This window comes from Lonchura striata, chromosome 34 (assembly GCF_050655825.1).
Source record: "Lonchura striata isolate lonStrDom1 chromosome 34, ASM5065582v1, whole genome shotgun sequence".
Taxonomy (NCBI): Eukaryota; Metazoa; Chordata; class Aves; order Passeriformes; family Estrildidae; genus Lonchura; species Lonchura striata.
This window is the reverse complement of record NC_140736.1, coordinates 4,405,462-4,425,901: the sequence shown is the minus strand read 5'-3', so window position 1 is coordinate 4,425,901 and position 20,440 is coordinate 4,405,462. Positions and strand designations below refer to the sequence as shown.

The window sequence follows — 20,440 nt, the reverse complement described above, 5'->3', positions numbered from 1 at the left end:
GGTTGGATTGGTTGGGTTGGTTGGTTGGGTTGGTCGGGTTGGTTGGTTGGGTTGGTTGGTTGGGTTGGTCGGGTTGGTTGGTTGGATTGGTTGGGTTGGTTGGTTGGGTTGGTCGGGTTGGTTGGTTGGGTTGGTTGGTTGGGTTGGTTGGGTTGGGTTGGTTGGGTTGGTTGGTTGGGTTGGTTGGGTTGGGTTGCTTACACTGGTTGGTTGGGTTGGTTGGTTGGGTTGGTCGGGTTGGTTGGTTGGATTGGTTGGGTTGGTTGGTTGGGTTGGTCGGGTTGGTTGGTTGGGTTGGTTGGTTGGGTTGGTCGGGTTGGTTGGTTGGGTTGGGTTGGTTGGGTTGGTCGGGTTGGGTTGATCGGGTTGGTTGGTTGGGTTGGTTGGGTTGGTTGGTTGGGTTGGTCGGGTTGGTTTGCTTGGCTTGCTTACACCTCTTGAGCCACCTTGTATCTCACCGACCGCCGCCCTCACCCACCCACCCACCCACCCCACCGCAGGACGAGCAGAGCACCCTGCAGCTCCTCAAGAAGCACCTCCTGACCGAGCAGACCATCGAGAACTACGAGGAGACCATCGCCCAGCTCTCCCGCCAGTGCCGCGCCCTCCTGGAGCTCGGCCACCCCCAGAGGTCCGCCCGGCCCCGCCCGCCCCCCGGCCCGCCGGCCGCTGCCGCGCCGCCGCCGCCGGGGCTGACGGGCGCCGTGTCCTTGCGCAGCGAGCAGGTGAGCCGGCGGCAGTCGCAGGTTGACCGCCTCTACGTGTCTCTGAAGGAGCTGCTGGAGGAGCGCAAGGTCCAGCTGGAGCAGCAGTACTGGCTCTACCAGCTCAACCGCGAGGTGGACGAGCTGGAGCACTGGATCGCCGAGAAGGAGCTGGTGGCCGGCTCGCCCGAGCTGGGCCAGGACTTCGAGCACGTCACGGTGAGCGCGGTGAGGGATGGGCGCCGCTGCGCTGGGCGACGCCCGCGGTGGAGGTCGTGCGGGGAGGTTCTGACGAGTGGTGTCGTCGTGAGGGTTCTGGAGAACTTCGTGGAGACATCTTGGTGGTTCTGGCACCTCCTTGGTGGTTCTGGCACCTCCTTGGTGATCTGGCACCATCCTGGTGCTCCTGAGACCATCCTGGTGGTCCTGACACCATCCTGGTGGTCCTGGCACCTCATTGGTGGTCCTGGCACCTCCTGGTGGTCCTGGCATCATCCTGGTGGTCCTGACACCATCCTGGTGGTCCTGGTATTATCCTGGGTGTTCTGGCATCTCCTGATGGCCCTGGCACCTCCTTGGTGGTCCTGGCACCTCCTGGTGCTCCTGACACCATCCTGGTGGTCCTGGCACCTCCTGGTGGTCCTGGCACCATCCTGGTGGCCCTGGAACCTCCTGGTGATCCTGAAACCATTCTGGTGGTCCTGGTATTATCCTGGTGGCCATGGCACCATCCTGGTGGTCCTGGCACTCCTTGGTGGTCCTGGTATTATCTTGGTGGCCCTGGCACCTCCTTGGTGGTCTTGGCACCATCCTGGTGTTCCTAGCATCATCCTGGTGCCCTGTCTGGCGGTCCTGCCACCATCCCTGCCCCATCCTGGTGCTCCTGTCACCATCCTGGTGGTGCTCCTGACACCATCCTGGTGGCCCTGGCACTTCCTGGTGCTCCTGGCACCATCCTGGTGGTGATCCTGGCACCATCCTGGTGGTGGCCCTGGCACCATCCTGGTGGTGATCCTGACACCATCCTGGTGGTGGCCCTGGCACTTCCTGGTGGTGGCCCTGGCACCATCCTGGTGGTGATCCTGGCACCATCCTGGTGGCCCTGACACCATCCTGGTGGCCCTGGCACCATCCTGGTGGTGGCCCTGGCACCATCCTGGTGGTGATCCTGACACCATCCTGGTGGCCCTGACACCATCCTGGTGGTGGCCCTGGCACCATCCTGGTGGTGATCCTGGCACCATCCTGGTGGTGGCCCTGGCACCATCCTGGTGGTGATCCTAACACCATCCTGGTGGCCCTGGCACCATCCTGGTGGTGATCCTGGCACCATCCTGGTGGTGATCCTGAGACCATCCTGGTGGTGGCCCTGACCCCATCCCGGTGGCCCCGGGGCCGCCGCAGCTGCTGCAGGAGAAGTTCCTGGAGTTCGCCAGCGAGACGGGCAGCGTGGGCCAGGAGCGCATCGCCGCCGTCAACCAGATGGTGGACGAGCTCATCGACTGCGGCCACCGCGACGCCGCCACCATCGCCGAGTGGAAGGACGGCGTCAACGAGGCCTGGGCCGACCTGCTGGAGCTGCTGGAGACGCGGGCGCAGATGTTGGCGGCCTCGCACGAGCTCCACAAGTTCTTCCACGACTGCCAGGAGCTTCTGGGCCACCTGGAGGAGGAGCGGCGGCGGCTGCCCGAGGAGGGCGGCGGCGCGCGCGAGGCCGGCGCGCTGCGGCGGGCGCTGGGCGCGCTGGAGCGCGAGGCGGCGGCGCTGCCGGCGCGGCTGCGGCGGCTGCAGGAGGCGGCGGCGCGGCTGCGGGCGCTCTACGCCGGCGAGGCGGCCGAGGCCATCGCCGCGCGCGAGCGCGACGTGCTGCGCGCCTGGCGGGAGCTGCAGGCGGCGGCCGAGCGCTGCCGGCGCGGCGCGGCCGGCGCCGCCGACAGGACGCGCTTCGCCGGCGCCGCCCGGGAGCTGCTGGCGTGGATGGACGGGGCGCTGCAGCAGATGGGCGCCGGCGAGAAGGCCAGGTGGGGAGAGGTTCTGGTTCTTCGAGGGTTCCGGGTCACCATGCACCCAAGGACCAGGTTCTGGTTCTTCACGGGTTCCGTGGCCCGTCCCACCATTGACCCAAGGACCAAGTCCTGGTTCTTGACGGGTTCCTTGTCCTGTCCCACCATTGACACAAGGACCAAGTCCTGGTCCATCACAGATTCTGTGTCCTGTCCCACCATGCACCGAAGGACCAAGTCCTGGTTCTTCACGGGTTCCTTGTCCTGTCCCACCATGCACCCAAGGACCAAGTCCTGGTCCATCACAGGTTCCGTGTCCTGTTCTACCATGCACCCAAGGACCAGGTTCTCGTTCTTCACGGGTTCCTTGTCCTGTCCTACCATGCACCCAAGGACCAGGTTCTGGTTCTTGACGGGTTCCTTGTCCTGTCCCACCATTGACGCAAGGACCAGGTTCTGGTTCTTCTCAGGTTCTGTGTCCTGTCCCACCATTGACCCAAGGACCAGGTTCTGGTTCTTCACAGGTTCCGTGTCCTGTCCCACCATGCACCCAAGGACCAGGTTCTGGTTCTTCACGGGTTCTGTGTCCTGTCCCACCATTGACCCAAGGACCAGGTTCTGGTTCTTCACAGGTTCTGTGTCCTGTCCCACCATTGACCCAAGGACCAAGTCCTCGTCCATCACAAGGTTCCGTGTTCTGGTGCATCTGAGGGTCAATGTCCCATCACAGGTGCCACCATCCCATGTCCTGGTCCATCTGAGGGTCCATGTCCTGTCCCACCATTGACCCAAGGACCAAGTCCTGGCCCATCACAAGGTTCCATGTCCTGTCCCATCTGAGGGTCCATGTCCCGTCCCAGGTGCCACCATCCCATGTCTTGGTCCATCTGAGGATCTGGGTCCTGTCCCACCATTGACGCAAGGACCAAGTCCTGGCCCATCACAAGGTTCCGTGTCCTGTCCCACCATGCACCCAAGGACCAAGTCCTGGTTCATCACAGGTTCTGTGTCCTGTCCCACCATGCACCCAAGGACCAAGTCCTGGTTCATCACAGGTTCCGTGATCTGGTGGATCCCATCCCACCTGAGGGTCCATGTCCCATCCCAACATGCACCCAAGGACATGTTCTGGTCTATCCCAAGTTCCCCATGTCCTGGCCCACCATCGACCCTAGGACCACATCCTGGTCTATCACAAGGTTACCTGAGTTCTGGTGCATCTGAGGATCCATGTCCCATCCCACCATGGACCCAAGTCCTTATTTTCCTAACACCAAGGACCAAGTCCTGGCCCATCACAAGGTTCCGTGTCCTGGTCTGTCTGAGGGTCCATGTCCCGTCCCACCATTAACCCAAGGACCAAGTCCTGGCCCATCACAAGGTTCCGTGTCCTGGTCTGTCTGAGGGTCCATGTCCTATCCCACCATCAAGCCAAGGACCAAGTCCTGGTTCATCACAGGTTCCGTGTTCTGGTGCATCTGAGGGTCCATGTCCTGTCGCACCTGAGGGTCCATGTCCAGTCCCACCATGCACCCAAGGACATATTCTGGTCCATCACAAGGTTCCATCTCCTGGTCCATCTGAGGGTCCATGTCCCATCCCACCATGCACCCAAGGACCAAGTCCTGGTCCATCACAGGTTCTGTGTTCTGGTCCGTCTGAGGGTCCATGTCCCATCACAGGTGCCACCATCCCATGTCCCATCCCATCTGAGGGTCCATGTCCTGTCCCACCATTGACCCATGGACCAAGTCCTGGTCCATCCCAGGTTCCGTGTCCTGTCCTACCATGCACCCAAGGACCAAGTTCTGGTCCATCGTCCATCACGGGTTCCGTGTTCTGGTCTGTCTGAGGGTCCATGTCCTGTCCCACCATTGACCCTAGAACAACATCCTAGCCCATCACAGGTTCCATGTCCTGGTCTGTCTGAGGGTCCATGTCCCGTCCCACCTGAGGGTCCATGTCCCGTTCCACCATCAACCCAAGGACCAAGTCCTGGTCCATCACAAATTCCGTGTTCTGGTGCATCTGAGGGTCCATGTCCCGTCCCACCATGCACCCAAGGACCAAGTCCTGGTCCATCACAAGTTCCGTGTTCTGGTCTGTCTGAGGGTCCATGTCCTGTCCCACCTGAGGGTCCATGTCCTGTCCCACCATCAACCCAAGGACCAAGTCCTGGTCCATCACAGGTTCCATGTTCTGGTGCATCTGAGGGTCCATGTCCCATCCCAGGTGCCATCATTCCATGTCTTGGTCCATCTGAGGATCTGGGTCCTGTCCCACCATTGACCCAAGGACCAAGTCCTGGTCCATCACAGGTTCCATGTTCTGGTGCATCTGAGGGTCCATGTCCTGTCCCAGGTGCCATCATTCCATGTCTTGGTCCATCTGAGGATCTGGGTCCTGTCCCACCATTGACCCAAGGACCAAGTCCTGGTTCATCACAGGTTCCGTGTTCTGGTGCATCTGAGGATCCATGTCCCATCCCACCATGGACCCAAGGACATGTTCTGGTCCATCCCAAGGTCCCATGTCCCATCCCATCTGAGGGTCCATGTCCCATCACAGGTGCCACCATCCCATGTCCTGGCCCATCTTAGGGTCCATGTCCCGTCCCACTATGCACCCAAGGATATGTCCTGGCCCATCACAAGGTTCCATGTCCTGGTCTGTCTGAGGGTCCATGTCCCATCCCACCATCAACCGAAGGACCAAGTCCTGGTCCATCACAGGTTCCGTGTTCTGGCCCATCTGAGGGTCCATGTCCCATCCCAGGTGCCACCATCCCATGTCTTGGTCCATCTGAGGGTCCATGTCCTGTCCCACCATGCACTCAAGGACCAAGTCCTGGTCCATCCCAAGGTCCCATGTCCTGGTCTCTCTGAGGATCTGGGTCCTGTCCCACCATGGAGCCAAGAACCATATTCTGGTCCATCCCAAGGTCCCATGTCCTGGTCCATTTGAGGGTCCATGTCCTGTCCCACCATGGACCCAAGGACCACATCCTGGTCTATCACAAGGTCCCATGACCTGGTCCATCTGAGAGTCCATGTCTTATCCCACCATGGACCAAGGACCATGTCCTGTCCCGCCATGGACCCAAGGACCAAATTCTGTCCCGCCATGGACCCAAGGACCAAATCCTGTCCTGCCATGGACCCAAGGACATATCCTGGCCCATCAGGAGGACCCCACACCCTTCCCCATGCCAATGTCCCCTCCTGGCCACCAAGGACCCCTGTCCATGCCCACCGTTGTCCTCCCCCCGCCCCAGGGACGTGTCGTCGGTGGAGCTGTTGATGAACGACCACCAAAGCCTCAAGACCGAGATGGAGGCCCAGGCCAAGAACGTGGACACCTGCCTGGAGCTGGGCAAGACCCTCATCCTCAGCAAGAGCCCGGCGGCTGATGAGGTGCCGGTGGGGGTGGACAACGTGGGGAGGGGGCATGGTGGAACTTTTGGGGTGTCCCAACCCATGTCCCCCCTCCCCACAGATCAAATCCAACATGGAGAAGCTCCTGGAGAAGAAGAAGGAGATGACGGAGAAGTGGGACAAGCACTGGGAGTGGCTGCAGCAGAGTGAGTGCCACCCCGGGGGGACACCATCGGGTGTTGGGGGGACATCAGATGTTGGGGCGACCTTGGGTGTTGGGGGACACCAGAAGGTTTTTGGGGGGAGGTTGAGTGTTGGAGGGACACCAGGACTTGGGGTGGGCATTGGGTCCTGGAGGTCACTGGTTTATCGGGGGTGGTCATCAGATGTTGGGTGGACATTGGGTGTTGGGGGGACACCAGGACTTGGGGTGTGCATTGGGTTATGGGAGTCAATTCATGGGAGCCACCAGGTTATGGGAGCCACCGAGTTATGGAGAACACCAAATTATGAGGAACACCAAATTATGGGAGACACCAAATTACGGGGAACACCAAATTATGAGGAACACCAGATTATGAGGAGCACCAAATTATGAGGCACACGAAATTATGGCAAACACCAAATTATGGGGAACACCAAATTACGGGGAACACCAAATTTTGAGGAACACAAAATCATGAGGAACACCAAAATTTGAGGAACACCAAATTACGAGGAACACAAAATCATGAGGAACACCAAAATTTGAGGAACACCAGATTATGAGGAACACCAAATTACAAGGAACACCAAATCATGAGGAACACCACATTATGGGAGACACCAGACGATGGGTGACACAAAATTACAAAGGCCACCAGATCACGGGTGAGCCCGGTCTCTGCGGTGACCCCGGCCACCGTGAGGAGCCCGCGGCGGTGACGGGCGGCCCCGGCTGTGCCGGCAGAGCGCGAGGTGCAGCAGTTCGCGCAGGAGGCCGTGGTGGCCGACGCGTGGCTGACGGCCCAGGAGCCGCTGCTGACAAGCCAGGAGCTGGGCAGCAGCGTGGACGAGGTGGAGCAGCTGATCCGGCGGCACGAGGCCTTCCGCAAGGCGGCGGCCGCCTGGGAGGAGAGGTTCAGCTCCCTGCGGCGCCTGACCACGGTACGGCCACCGCGGCGCCGGGGACATCCCGGGGCCGGGCTCTGCTCGGGGTGGGGGTGGCTGAGGGCTCAGCAGAACCATCTCCTGATCTGACCGTGGTCTTCATCCCGTTGCCATCGCTGTTGCTGTTTCCATTGATGGCTTCGTTTTCTCCATCGCCGTCTCCGTCTGCCTCCATCCCATCTCCATCCCCATCACACCTCTGTCTCCATCTCACCTCCATCTCATCTCCATCCCCATCCCTGTCCCATCCCCAACTCCATCCCTGTCCCCATCTCATCTCCATCATCTCCATCTCCATCCCATTTCCATCTCATCTCCATCCCCGTCTCCATCTCCATCCTCATCTCCATCGTCATCTCCATCTCCATCTCTTTTCCACCACATCTCCATCCCCGTGTCCATCTCTATCCTCATCTCCATCTCATTTCCATCTCTATTTCCATCTCCATCTCATTTCCATCTCATCTCCATCCCAATCTCCATCTCTATCACCATCTTCATCTCCTCCATCTCCATCTCCTCCATCTCCATCCCATCTCCATCTCCATTTCCATCTCATCTCCATCTCCATTTCCATCTCATCTCCATCCCCATCTCCATCTCTATCCCCATCTTCATCTCCTCCATCTCCATCTCATCTCCATCCCCATCTCCATCTTCATCCTCATCTCCATCTCCATCTCCATCTCCATCTCCATCTCATTTCCATCTCATCTCCATTCCAACCTCCATCTCTATCCCCATCTTCATCTCTTCCATCTCCATCTCCACCTCCATCTCCATCTCCATCCCAATCTCCATCTCCATCTCCATCTCCATCTCCATCTCACCTCCATCTCACCTCACCTCCATCATCCCCACCCCACCCCACGCTCAGATCGAGAAGCTCAAGGCCGAGCAGAGCAAGCAGCCGCCGACGCCGCTCCTGACGCGCAAGTTCCCGCCGGAGCCGCCGCCGGCGGGCGCCGCCGCTCGCCGGCCGGAGCCGCGCGTCGCCTACGTCCGGCACGAGCTGCGCCCGGAGCGCCTCCAGCCCCAGCTCGACCGCGTCCGGCCGCCGGCCACCGCCGCAGGAGGAGCCGAGGAGCCGCCGCCGGCCACCGGTGTCACCGCCGAGGCCACCGAGGCCGAGGAGCCCGGCGAGGTCCGGCCGGGGCCGCCGGAGCGGCGCCGGGAGCGCCGGGAGCGCCGGCTGGAGCGGCAGGAGTCCAGCGAGCCGGAGGCGCCGCGGCACGACGGGAAGAGCGGCGGGTGAGCCAAGGGACGCCGCGGGGACGCCGCGGGGACGCCGCGGGGACGGCGGGGAGGGGACGGGGCCGGCGTGACGCCACCGCGGTCCCCGAATGTCCTTCAGCAGCAAAGCCACCCTGGCCGACATCGTGGAGCAGCTGCAGGAGAAGGAGGCGGGCGGCGCCGTGCCAGCTTCGGTGAGTCCTTGGTGGCCTTTTGGTGACCTTTTGGTGGCCCCTTGGTGACACTTTGGTGGCCCCAAGGATTCCTCTTTGTGTGCCTTTGGATTCCCTTTGGTGTCCCCTCGATGTTCCCCCGGAGATCCTTCAGTGTCCCACGGGAGATCCATCAGTGTCCCCTCATTGTCCCCTCAGTGTCTTCTCATTGTCCCCTCAATGTCCTTCAATGTCCCTCCATGTCCTCCATCCTGGAGATCCCCCAGTGTCCCCTCAATGTCCCCTCCATGTCCCCCTGGAGATCCCATCAATGTCCCCTCAGAGATTCCCCAGAGCCCCCCAGGATGTCCCCTCAATGTCCCCCTGGAGATGCCCTCAGTGTCCCCTCCATGTCCTACTAGAGATCCCTTCAATGTCCCTCCATGTCCCCTCCATGTCTCCCTGGAGATCCCCCAGTGTCCCCTCATTGTCCCCTCCATGTCCCCTCCATGTCCCACTGGAGATCCCCCTGGAGATCCCCCAGTGTCCCCTCAGTGTCCCCTCCATGTCCCACTGGAGATCCCCCAGTGTCGCCTTATTGTCCCACTGGATGTCCCCTCAATGTCCCCTCCATGTCCCCCGGGAGATCCCCCAGTGTCCCCTCCATGTCCCCCTGGAGATCCCTCATTGTCCCCTCATTGTCCCCTCATTGTCCCTTCAATGTCCCCTCAAAGATCCCCCAGTGTCCCCTCATTGTCCCCTCCATGTCCCCCTGGAGATCCCCCAGTGCCGGTGTCCCCTCATTGTCCCCTCCTTGTCCCCCGCTGTCCCCAGCCCCGTGACCGTGACTCTCCCGCCCGTCTCCCCGCCGGTCCCGAGGCGCTCCCGGAGAGGACCCCTCGGCCGGAGCGTCCCCGGGCGCGGGACCGGCCGAGGCCGCGGCGCCGGCCGCGCCCCCGGGACTCGGCGCAGGGCGCGGCAGAACCGCGGCGCTCGCGCTCGGCGCCGGCGCAGGGCAGCGCGCCGCCGCCGCCGCCGCCCGCCCACACGGTGACGCACGAGGGCTTCCTGCTGCGCAAGCACGAGCTCGACGGCGCCGGCAAGAAGGCGTCCAACAGGTCTGGGGGGACGTGGCGATGGAGGCTCTCCAGGGGTTGGGGTTCAGCAGTGGTGCAGCAGAGTCTGGGGGTTCCTCAAGAGTTGGGTGTTCTCCAAGGGTTGGGGATCATCAATGGTCCAGCAGAATCTGGGGGTTCCTCAAGAGTTGGGGGTTCTCCAAGGGTTGGGGTTCTCCAAGAGTTGGGGGTTCTCCAAGGGTTGGGGTTCTCCAAGGGTTGGGGTTCACCAAGAGTTGGGGTTCTCCAAGGGTTGGGGTTCTCCAAGGGTTGGGGGTTCTCCAAGGGTTGGGGTTCTCCAAGGGTTGGGGTTCACCAAGAGTTGGGGGTTCTCCAAGGGTTGGGGTTCTCCAAGGGTTGGGGTACTCCAAGAGTTGGGGGTTCTCCAAGGGTTGGGGTTCACCAAGAGTTGGGGTTCTCCAAGGGTTGGGGTTCACTAAGGGTTGGGGTTCTCCAAGGGTTGGGGTACTCCAAGAGTTGGGGGTTCTCCAAGGGTTGGGGTTCATCAGTGATCCTCCAGAATTTGGGGGTTCGGCAAGGGTTGTGGTTCATCAATGGAAGGAGTTCCTCAAGAGTTGGGGGTTCTCCAAGAGTTGGGGTCCATCAATGGTCCAGCAGAATCTGGGGGTTCCTCAAGATTTGGGGGTTCTCCAAGGGTTGGAGTTCCCCAAGAGTTGAGGGTTCTCCAAGGGTTGGGGATCAGCAGTGGAAGGTGTTCATCAAGAGTTTAGGGTTCTCCAAGAGTTGGGGTTCATCAGTAGAAGGAGTTCATCAAGAGTTGGGAGTTCTCCAATGGTTGGGGTTCCCCAAGAGTTGAGGGTTCTCCAAGGGTTAGGGTTCATCAAGGGTTGAGGGTTCTCCAAGGGTTGGGGATCATCAGTGATCCACCAGAATTTGGGGCTTCTCCAAGGGTTGGGGTTCTCCAAAGGTTTAAGCTTCACCGAGGGTTAGGGGGACATCAGTGGAGGGAGTTCTCCAAGGGTTGGCTTCATCCAACCCATGAAGAGGGTCCCCCAGTGGTTGGGGTTTCACCAAGACTTGGAATTCCCCAAAATCTGGGGATTCACCAGCGGTTGGAGGGTCCATCAATGAAGGGGCCCATCAAGGGTTGGGGTTTCTCCAAGGGTTTGGTGTCCATCTATGGAGAGGACCCACCAGAATGTGGGTGTCCACCATGAGCTGGGGCTCCCCAGTGAAGGAGATTGACCAAACTCTGGGAATTCATCCAAGCTAGGAACGTTCATCCACCAAACCACCAAAATTTGGGGGCCCACCAAAACCCAGTTTTACCTAAAACCTGGTGGTCACCCCACGTCCCACCACGAGCAGGTCTTGGGTGAACCTCTACTGCGTCTTGGCCAAGGGCGACCTGGGCTTCTACAAGGACGCCAAAGGTCCCGCGGCCGGGGCCACCCACGGCGGGGAGCCCCTGCTGAGCCTGCACCGCGCCGCCAGCGAGGTGGCCAACGACTACAAGAAGAAGAAGAACGTCTTCAAGCTCAAGTGAGTTTTGGGCTGTCTGGTGGCACTTTCGGGGTCTCTGGTGTCATTTTTGGGATCTCCTGCTGCTTTTGGTGGCCCTCACACCCGTTTTGGGGTCTCCTGTTTTTTTGGGTGGGTTTGATGCCGCTTTTGGGATCTCTGATGTCATTTTTGGGGTCTCCGATGTGATTTTTGGGATCTCCTGTTGATCTTGGTGGTCCTGGTTCTCCTTTTGGGGTGTCTGACACATTTTTTGGGATCTCCTGCTGCTTTTGGTGGCTCTGACGCCCCAAAGTCCAGGGGGACACGGTGACAATGTCCCTGTCTTGTAGGACCGGCGATGGGAGCGAGTTCCTGCTGCAGGCCAAGGACGAGGTGCAGCTTTGGGGGATCTTCGTAGGGTTTTGGGGTGTCTCATGGTGCTTTGGGGTTGGTGAGGTGGGGCTTGGGTTGGGTGGTGATTTTGGGGGGTCTGATGGTGATTTGGGGGGTCTGATGGTGATTTTGGAGGGGGTCTGATGGTGATTTGGGGGGTCTCATGGTGGTTTTGGGGGGTCTCGTGGTGGTTTTGTGGTGGTCTCATGTTGATTTTGATGGGTCCCTCACCCCATTTTCGGTGTCCCTAACCTCATTTTTGGGGTCCTTAACTCAATTTTTGGTGTCCCTAATCGACTTTTTGGTGTCCCTGACCCCATTTTTGGGGCGTCTGACCCCATTTCAGTGTCCCTAACCCCATTTCTGGTGTCCCTAACCTCATTTTCGAGGTCCCCAACCCCATTTTCGGTGTGTCTGACCCCATTTTTGGTGTCCCTGACCCCATTTTTGGGGTGTCTAACCCCATTTTCGGTGTCCCTAACCCCATTTTCGGGGCGTCTGAACCCATTTCTGGTGTCCCTGACCTCATTTTCGGTGTCCCTGACCCCATTTCCGGTGTCCCTGACCCCATTTTCGGTGTCCCTGACCCCATTTCTGGTGTCCCTGACCCCATTTTCAGTGTCCCTGACCCCATTTTCAGTGTCCCTGACCCCATTTTCGGTGTCCCTGAGCCCATTTTCGGGACGCCTGACCCCATTTTCAGGGCGTCTGAGCCCATTTTCGGGGTGCCTGAGCCCATTTCTGGTGTCCCTGACCCCATTTTCGGGGTGCCTGAGCCCATTTTTGGTGTCCCTGACCCCATTTTCAGTGTCCCTGACCCCATTTTCGGTGTCCCTGACCCCATTTCTGGTGTCCCTGACCTCATTTTCGGTGTCCCTGACCCCATTTTTGGTGTCCCTGACCCCATTTCTGGTGTCCCTGACCCCATTTTCGGTGTCCCTGAGCCCATTTTCGGGGTGCCTGACCCCGTTTTCGGGGTGCCTGACCCCGTTTCTGCCCTCCAGGAGGACATGCAGGGCTGGCTGCGGGCGCTGGCCGCCAGCGCTCAGGAACACGCCGAGCTGGCCCGGTGGCAGCAAGGCCTCCTCACCACCTCCTCCACCGACGAGGGGCTCCCCCGGCGCGACCCCGACCGGCCCCGGCGGAAGTGACCCCCTCGAACACCCCAAAAAAACCCATATTTTGGGGTCCCGGCCTCCTCCAAAAATCTATATTTTGGGGTCCCACCCCCATCACGAGCCAAGGGTCGGGAGTCCCGAGCCCCAATTTTGGGGTGCACACCTCCCCAAACTCTAACGTGGGAGTCCAAGCTCCACCCCAAACCTCGGTTTTGGGGTCCTGGTCCCCCCAAACCTCAATCTTGGGACCCTGGCTTCCCCAAAATCCAAATCTGGAGTCCTGGTTGCCCCAAAACGCTAATTTTGGGGTCCGGCCTACCCCAAAACCTAACTTTGGGGTCCCGGCCTGCCCGAAAAACAAAATTTGGGGTCCCGTCCGCATTCTTTCCCCCAGCACAAGCCATAGACAGCCGGGGGGGCCCCAGCGCCGCCGTTGTACAAATGTAATAAAGCACCCGCTGCACCCCAAAATGGGCCTGGACCATTTTGGGGAGTCCTGGGAAGGCTTGGGGCATCCTGGGAGGGTTTTGGGGTGTCCTGAGGGGATCAGGGAAGTCCTGTGGGGGGCTTTGGAGGAGTCTGGGGGGATTGGAGGAGATCCTGGGGAGGCTTGGGGGAGTCCTGAAAGGGTTTGGGGGAGTCCTGGGGGGGTTCGGGGGCGGCCGGGGTGGATGTGGCGGCTCCCGGTGTCTGTGCGAGGAGGGATGGAAGAGGAGAAGGAGGTGGGGAGAGGAGGAGGAGGAGGATGAAGGAGGAGAAGGAGGTGAGGATGGCGAGGGGGAGAAGGATGGAAGGGAAGGGATGAAGGAGGACAGGCAGGAGGGGACGGGACACAGGAGGAGGAGGAGGAGGAGCGATGGAAGAGGAGGGATGAGGGAGCAGAAGGCGGTGGGCACAGAGAGCAGGAGGAGGGGGAAGGAAGGGCAGGGAGGGAAGGGCAGGGATGCAGGAGGAGCGGGAGGTGGGCTCAGGGAGGAGGAGGAGGAGCAGGGGGGATGGAAGAGGAGGAGCGGCAGGAGGAGGAAGAGGAGGGACAAAGGCGGATGGAGCGGAGCCGAGGGGATGGCGCGGTGGAGCCCTGCCTGAATTCGCAGCCCCCACGTGTGGGATCATCGCCCCCATCCCGCAGGTGAGCGGGGAGGGGCAGCTCGGGCCAGATCTCCTGGGGGGTGCCGGGGCTGGGTTTTTTGGGGCGTGTTTGGAGAAGGAAGAAGTGCGAAGCGGAGCGGAAAAGGCCCCTCGGGGGGACTCCTTGGAGCCCCTGCGGCCCCGAGCGGAGAAGAAGGGCAGAAGGGAGCCCGGGAGCCCAAGCAGCCCCGGCAGCCCCGAATGGGGAGAGCCAAGAGGGGGGAGCTTTTGGGATGGCCGGGACTGCCGGCAGCCTGGGGAGGGCGGGCAGCGAGGAGAAGGGGGACCCCCAATCCCAGCGTGACCCCCGCAGCTGGGACAGGGGGGAGCCCCGAAGAGCCGAGGGGAGGGAGCAGGGACGGGGAGCTCCTGGGAGGCTTTTTCAGGGCTGGATCTCGGTGTTTGGGAGGTTCTTATGGAGCCCAGGTGGCCGGGGACTTCTCGAGATGGACTGGCACAGAGGGAGCTTCCAGCTCATGGTGCCCATCCCTTGTTTTCCCCAAAGCAGGAGTTCCCATTCCCAGCCCCTGGGAGGCTGCGAGGAAGAGGAAGAGCCTCTCCTGGTCCTTCCTCGCCCCGAGCAGGAGCCGAGGATGGAGAGCAGGGAGGACAAATCCCCGCGGCAGAACCTGGTGGAAGAGGCCGTTTTGAGCGGCTCCACGGCGCAGGAACCCGACGGGGAGGAAAAGCCCCGGAGATCCCGCACGAGGAGGGGCTGCAAAGGCAGATCGCGGGGATCTGAGGGGGAAAGAGCCACCCTGGGCCGGGGAGGCGGCCGGAGACGGAGCCAGAGCTCGGAGCTGGGGGACCCTGAGCAGCTCCGTGATGGGGAGAAGCCCCACAAGTGCTCGGACTGTGGGAAGGGATTCAGGTGCAGCTCTGATCTGATGGTGCACCAGAGGATCCACACTGGAGAGAGGCCCTATGAGTGTGGGGAGTGTGGGAAGAGCTTCAGCCGGAGAAGCCACCTCATCACTCACCAGGTGATTCACACAGGGGAGAGACTGTACGAGTGTCCCCAGTGTGGGAAGGGCTTCAGGATGAGATCCCACTTTATCCGGCACCAGAGGACCCACACTGGGGAGAGGCCCTTCGAGTGTTCTGAGTGTGGGAAGAGCTTCAGCTGCAGCTCCAGCTTGATCAGGCACCAGGTGATTCACACAGGGGAGAGGCCCTACGAGTGTTCTGAGTGTGGGAAGAGATTTCAGACCAGAGTCGATCTCTTCCAGCACTATCTGGTTCACACGGAGGAGAGGCCCTTCTGCTGCCCCGACTGCGGGAAGGGATTCAAGAGCAAGTCACAGCTCCTCAGGCACCAGAGGATCCACACTGGGGAGAGACCCTACGAGTGTTCTGAGTGTGGGAAGAGGTTTCAGACCAGGGCCAATCTCTTCCAGCACTATCCGGTTCACACAGAGGAGAGGCCCTTCTGCTGCCCCGACTGTGGGAGGGGATTCAGGAACAACTCCACCCTCATCACCCACCGGCGCATCCACACTGGGGAGAGGCCCTACGAGTGTGGGGAGTGTGGGAAGAGCTTCGCCCATAGCTCCGGCCTGATCCAGCACCAGAGGATCCACACGGGGGAGAGGCCCTACGAGTGTCCCCAGTGTGGGAAGAGATTCTCATGGAGCTCTAACTTGAACAAACACAAAGAGAGGCACCGGTAAGGGAAGCCCTGCGAGTGCCCCGCGTGCGAGAAGAGCCAAACTCCATCCCCCACAGGAGGAGCCACACTGGGCACAGCCCTGGTGACCCACATTCCCTGTGATCCACGTTGATAGCACGCCTGGCTGCTTCTCCTTTTCTGTTGGCCTTCATTTGTTTTCTCTCCTCAACCTCTCTGTGCTCCAAAAGCCAAGAGGGATTACTCGTTCACCTCAGATCTTCTCACCTCCCACTGAAAACAAGTGAATTTTAATCCTCAGAGACTCAGTCCCACCTCAAATTCCTTGTTCCCATCTCAAAAAAACCTCAATCCCCCGCCAATCTCACTCGATTCCAGAACTGCCAGGGTGGGATGGGTTTGGGAGAAGATGGGGAGAAGTGGGATCCCAATTTGGAGCGCTGGGATGGGGATTGTGTGGAGCTGGGTGGCTGGGATGTATTCGATAGGAAATAAAACTTTCAGACTTACTGATTTCTTTGCCGTTCATTTCCATTCCATGGCAGTTCTGTTTTTCTCAGTGCCACCTTCTCAGCTGGTTGTGTTTGTGTCCTCCATTTCCTCCCACCTCTCTTTCCCTGCTCTGTTTCTCTCTCCGTGTCTCCCTTGACCCAGGGACCTCCAAAAACCCTCCCCTGATTTAATTGCCCCAGGATCCACCAAAGATCCTCCCCTGATTTAATGGACCCCTCCCCTAATTTAATTGCCCCTAATGACCCGCCCCTGTTTTTTTAGTTATTTAATTTCCCAATTATTTTTTTAATTCTTAGTTCAGGAGCTGAAGTCGGAGACCAGCAGTGAAATGTCTCTGTAGGATTTTGCTCCGCTTGGTTTTCAGCCCCTTCTCAAGAGCTTTGCCTTCGAGGGCAAAGGGAACGTCTTTTCCTGGCTGGGAGCTGAAATTCCAGACCTCTGGAATGTGTGCAGGGCCATATGGACTGGAATCAATTAGGGACTGGGATCAAATATGGAATGAGATCCCATGGACTGGGATGAAATAGGGACTGGGATAAATTAGGGACTGGTATGAAATAGGGACTGGGATAAATTAGGGACTGGGATCCTACAGACTGGGATTGTGCAGACTGGGATCAAATATGGACTGGGATCACCTATGGACTGGGATAAAATAGGGATTGGGGCCCTACAGACTGGGATAAACTGGACTGGGATTATATGGAACTGGGATCCTATGGACTGGGATAAACTGCACTGGGATTTATGGAACTGGGATCCTATGGACTGGGTTAACCTGGACTGGGATTATATGGAACTGGGATCCTATGGACTGGGATAAACTGGACTGGGATTATATGGAACTGTGATCCTAAGGAGAGGGATGAACTGGACTGGGATTTTATGGAATTGAGATCCTATGGAACGGGATAAACTGGACTAGGATTATATGGATCGGGGATCCTATGGACTGGAATAATCCGGGATAAACTGGACTGGGATTATATGGATCGGGGATCCTATGGACTGGAATAATCTGGGATAAACTGGACTGGGATTATATGGATCAGGGATCCTATGGACTGGGGAAAAATTAAGAATGTGATCAAATAGGGACTAGGACAAGGATAAAATAGACTGGAATGAAATAGGGAATGGGATCAAATAAAGATTGGGACTGTATGGACTGGGATGAACTGGACTGGATTTATATGGAACTGGGATGCCATGGACCGGGATAAAAAAGCGACTGGGACCCTGTGGAATGCGATCCTATGGATTGGGATCATACAGCCCGGGATAACCTGGCCTGGGATCCTACAGACTGGGACTGCACAGACCGGGACCACAGGGATCAGGAGCAAACAGACTGGGATAAACAGGAATGAGGTGACATGGACCGGGATCCTACAGACACGGACCGGACAAATCCCAGCACGAACTGGGATGGCATGGAAGAGAGGGGGTGAAGGAGGAGAGTGAGTAGGGCTGGAAACAGGAGAAGGAAATGGGGAAAGGGAGGAGGAGGAGGGGGATGAAGGAGGAGAAGGAGGTGGGGATGGCGAGGAGGAGAAGGATGGAAGGGAAGGGATGAAGGAGGACAGGCAGGAGGGGACGGGACACAGGAGGAGGAGGAGGAGGAGCGATGGAAGAGGAGGGATGAGGGAGCAGAAGGCGGTGGGCACAGAGAGCAGGAGGAGGGGGAAGGAAGGGCAGGGAGGGAAGGGCAGGGATGCAGGAGGAGCGGGAGGTGGGCTCAGGGAGGAGGAGGAGCAGGGGGGATGGAAGAGGAGGAGCGGCAGGAGGAGGAAGAGGAGGGACAAAGGCGGATGGAGCGGAGCCGAGGGGATGGCGCGGTGGAGCCCTGCCTGAATTCGCAGCCCCCACGTGTGGGATCATTGCCCCCATCCCGCAGGTGAGCGGGGAGGGGCAGCTCGGGCCAGATCTCCTGGGGGGTGCCGGGGCTGGGTTTTTTGGGGCGTGTTTGGAGAAGGAAGAAGTGCGAAGCGGAGCGGAAAAGGCCCCTCGGGGGGACTCCTTGGAGCCCCTGCGGCCCCGAGCGGAGAAGAAGGGCAGAAGGGAGCCCGGGAGCCCGAGCAGCCCCGGCAGCCCCGAATGGGGAGAGCCAAGAGGGGGGAGCTTTTGGGATGGCCGGGACTGCCGGCAGCCTGGGGAGGGCGGGCAGCGAGGAGAAGGGGGACCCCCAATCCCAGCGTGACCCCCGCAGCTGGGACAGGGGGGAGCCCCGAAGAGCCGAGGGGAGGGAGCAGGGACGGGGAGCTCCTGGGAGGCTTTTTCAGGGCTGGATCTCGGTGTTTGGGAGGTTCTTATGGAGCCCAGGTGGCCGGGGACTTCTCGAGATGGACTGGGACAGAGGGAGCTTCCAACTCATGGTGCCCATCCCTTGTTTTCCCCAAAGCAGGAGTTCCCATTCCCAGCCCCTGGGAGGCTGCGAGGAAGAGGAAGAGCCTCTCCTGGTCCTTCCTCGCCCCGAGCAGGAGCCGAGGATGGAGAGCAGGGAGGACAAATCCCCGCGGCAGAACCTGGTGGAAGAGGCCGTTTTGAGCGGCTCCACGGCGCAGGAACCCGACGGGGAGGAAAAGCCCCGGAGATCCCGCACGAGGAGGGGCTGCAAAGGCAGATCGCGGGGATCTGAGGGGGAAAGAGCCACCCTGGGCCGGGGAGGCGGCTGGAGACGGAGCCAGAGCTCGGAGCTGGGGGACCCTGAGCAGCTCCGTGATGGGGAGAAGCCCCACAAGTGCTCCGAGTGTGGGAAGGGATTCAGGTGCAGCTCTGAGCTGACGGTGCACCAGAGGATCCACACTGGAGAGAAGCCCTATGAGTGTGGGGAGTGTGGGAAGAGCTTCAGATGCAGCTCCAGCCTGATCAAGCACCAGAGGATCCACACTGGAGAGAAGCCCTATGAGTGTGGGGAGTGTGGTAAGAGCTTTACCCACAGCTCCAGCCTGACCCAGCACCAGAGGACCCACACAGGGGAGAGGCCCTACGAGTGTTCTGAGTGTGGGAAAAGGTTTCAGACCAGAGCCGATCTCTTGAAGCACTATCCGGTTCACAGAGAGGAGAGGCCCTTCTGCTGCCCCGACTGCGGGAAGGGATTCAGGAGCAACTCCACCCTCATCCAGCATCGCCGCATCCACACAGGGGAGAGGCCCTACGAGTGTTCTGAGTGTGGGAAGAGGTTTAAGAGAAGAGCCGATCTCTTCCAGCACTATCTGGTTCACACAGAGGAGAGGCCCTTCTGCTGCCCCGACTGTGGGAAGGGATTCAGGGACAACTCCACCCTCATTTCCCACCGGCGCATCCACACTGGGGAGAGGCCCTACGAGTGTGGGGAGTGTGGGAAGAGCTTCACCCAGAGCTCCGGCCTGATCCAGCACCAGAGGATCCACACGGGGGAGAGGCCCTACGAGTGTCCCCAGTGTGGGAAGAGATTCTCAGTGAGCTCTGGCTTGACCCAACACCAACGGAGGCACCAGTAAGGGAAGCCCTGCGAGTGCCCCGAGTGCGAGAAGAGCTAAACTCCATCCCCCACGGGAGGAGCCACACTGGGCACAGCCCTGGTGACCCACATTCCCTGTGATCCATGCTGGGAACTGTCCTAGGGTGACATTATGATGCTGGTATCCCCAGTCGTGTGTTCTGTTTTTGTTTGATATTATGTTCTGTGCTTTCAGAACTGACTCTGAAAGTGAAGGTTTGTTTTGTCTTGTTATCAGCCAGCTCACCTCCCCTCATGGTGTGTTGTCTAGAAGAGGCTGGTGCTGCCTGGCTGGTTTTTGCTTGCTTTGCCTTGCTTACTTGCTTCTGCTTTTGCCTTTGCTTTTGAGTTAGTTTAGCTCAGCAGTCCAATTCTTTCCCTGGACTGTTTTTTTATCTTTCCCTTTCCTGAATGTCACTCCAAGCTGCTCCGGAGTGGCACCTGGGAAACACCGAGGAGCACCCAGAGCCTGCGCTCTGTGATCTGCAGCAGCCATCCGCAGTGCCCAGAGCAATCCCCAGCGCCCAGACCCGGCGGCCACTCCCAGGAGAGACTTTCTGGATTTGTCATCTCTCCAGAGTGCTGAAAGAGTTCTCTTGTCATCTAGTGGTGTTCATTTCTTTGGTGCTGGGGAGGGTTTTGTTTATTAAACAAACAGGTTCTTTTCCACTTCAATTTGAGAAAATTCTTTCCTAACCAGGTGAGTGGGGAGAGGCCGTGGGGATTTGTTTTCGGGGGGTTCCTTCCACAGGTTTTTCTCCCAAATTTGCCCCAAGTTAGGACAGGGACACACCTGGCTCCTTCACCTTTTATGACAACCTGAATATATTTCTCTTCTCAATCTCTCTGTGCTCCAGAAGCCAAGAGGGATCACTCGTTCACCTCAGATCCACTCACATCCCACTGAAAACAAGTGAATTTTAACCCTCAGAGTCTCAATCCCACGTGCCATGGTTTGACACTGGCACAATGCTAGTGCCTCAATG

General features: G+C 59.3%; 2 protein-coding genes across 3 annotated transcripts in view; both read left to right on the top strand.

Moving 5' to 3' along the window:
• The window catches only part of SPTBN4 (spectrin beta, non-erythrocytic 4), a 45,336-nt gene extending 32,160 nt beyond the window's left edge, over positions 1-13,176 (top strand). Inside the window, exons 23-34 of one of the 2 annotated variants that reach the window (XM_085564862.1) lie at positions 501-631; positions 719-923; positions 2,109-2,725; positions 5,982-6,120; positions 6,203-6,287; positions 7,031-7,227; positions 8,108-8,481; positions 8,585-8,657; positions 9,450-9,733; positions 11,060-11,233; positions 11,545-11,587; positions 12,592-13,176. In XM_085564862.1, the coding sequence (XP_085420988.1) occupies positions 501-631; positions 719-923; positions 2,109-2,725; positions 5,982-6,120; positions 6,203-6,287; positions 7,031-7,227; positions 8,108-8,481; positions 8,585-8,657; positions 9,450-9,733; positions 11,060-11,233; positions 11,545-11,587; positions 12,592-12,738 (2,469 nt within the window). In that variant the 3' untranslated portion in view covers positions 12,739-13,176. The remainder of the gene's footprint in view (positions 1-500; positions 632-718; positions 924-2,108; positions 2,726-5,981; positions 6,121-6,202; positions 6,288-7,030; positions 7,228-8,107; positions 8,482-8,584; positions 8,658-9,449; positions 9,734-11,059; positions 11,234-11,544; positions 11,588-12,591) is intronic. The other variant, XM_085564863.1, reaches the window with a different exon arrangement.
• A 524-nt stretch (positions 13,177-13,700) lies between these two features.
• LOC110473412 (uncharacterized) lies at positions 13,701-20,123 on the top strand. Its single transcript, XM_085564886.1, has 3 exons — positions 13,701-13,834; positions 14,339-15,496; positions 18,693-20,123. The coding sequence occupies exons 1-3, from the start codon at positions 13,701-13,703 to the stop codon at positions 19,453-19,455; spliced, it is 2,055 nt and encodes a 684-aa protein (XP_085421012.1). The 3' UTR covers positions 19,456-20,123.
• Positions 20,124-20,440: the final 317 nt, after the last annotated feature.

Coding starts and splice junctions, on each gene's coding strand:
- LOC110473412 (XM_085564886.1), top strand. CDS start 13,701: ATGGAAGAGGAGGAGCGGCAGGAGGAGGAAGAGGAGGGACAAAGGCGG. Junction 13,835..14,338: donor TCATCGCCCCCATCCCGCAG/GTGAGCGGGGAG, acceptor TTTTCCCCAAAG/CAGGAGTTCCCATTCCCAGC. Junction 15,497..18,692: donor AACAAACACAAAGAGAGGCA/CCGGTAAGGGAA, acceptor TGAGCAGCTCCG/TGATGGGGAGAAGCCCCACA.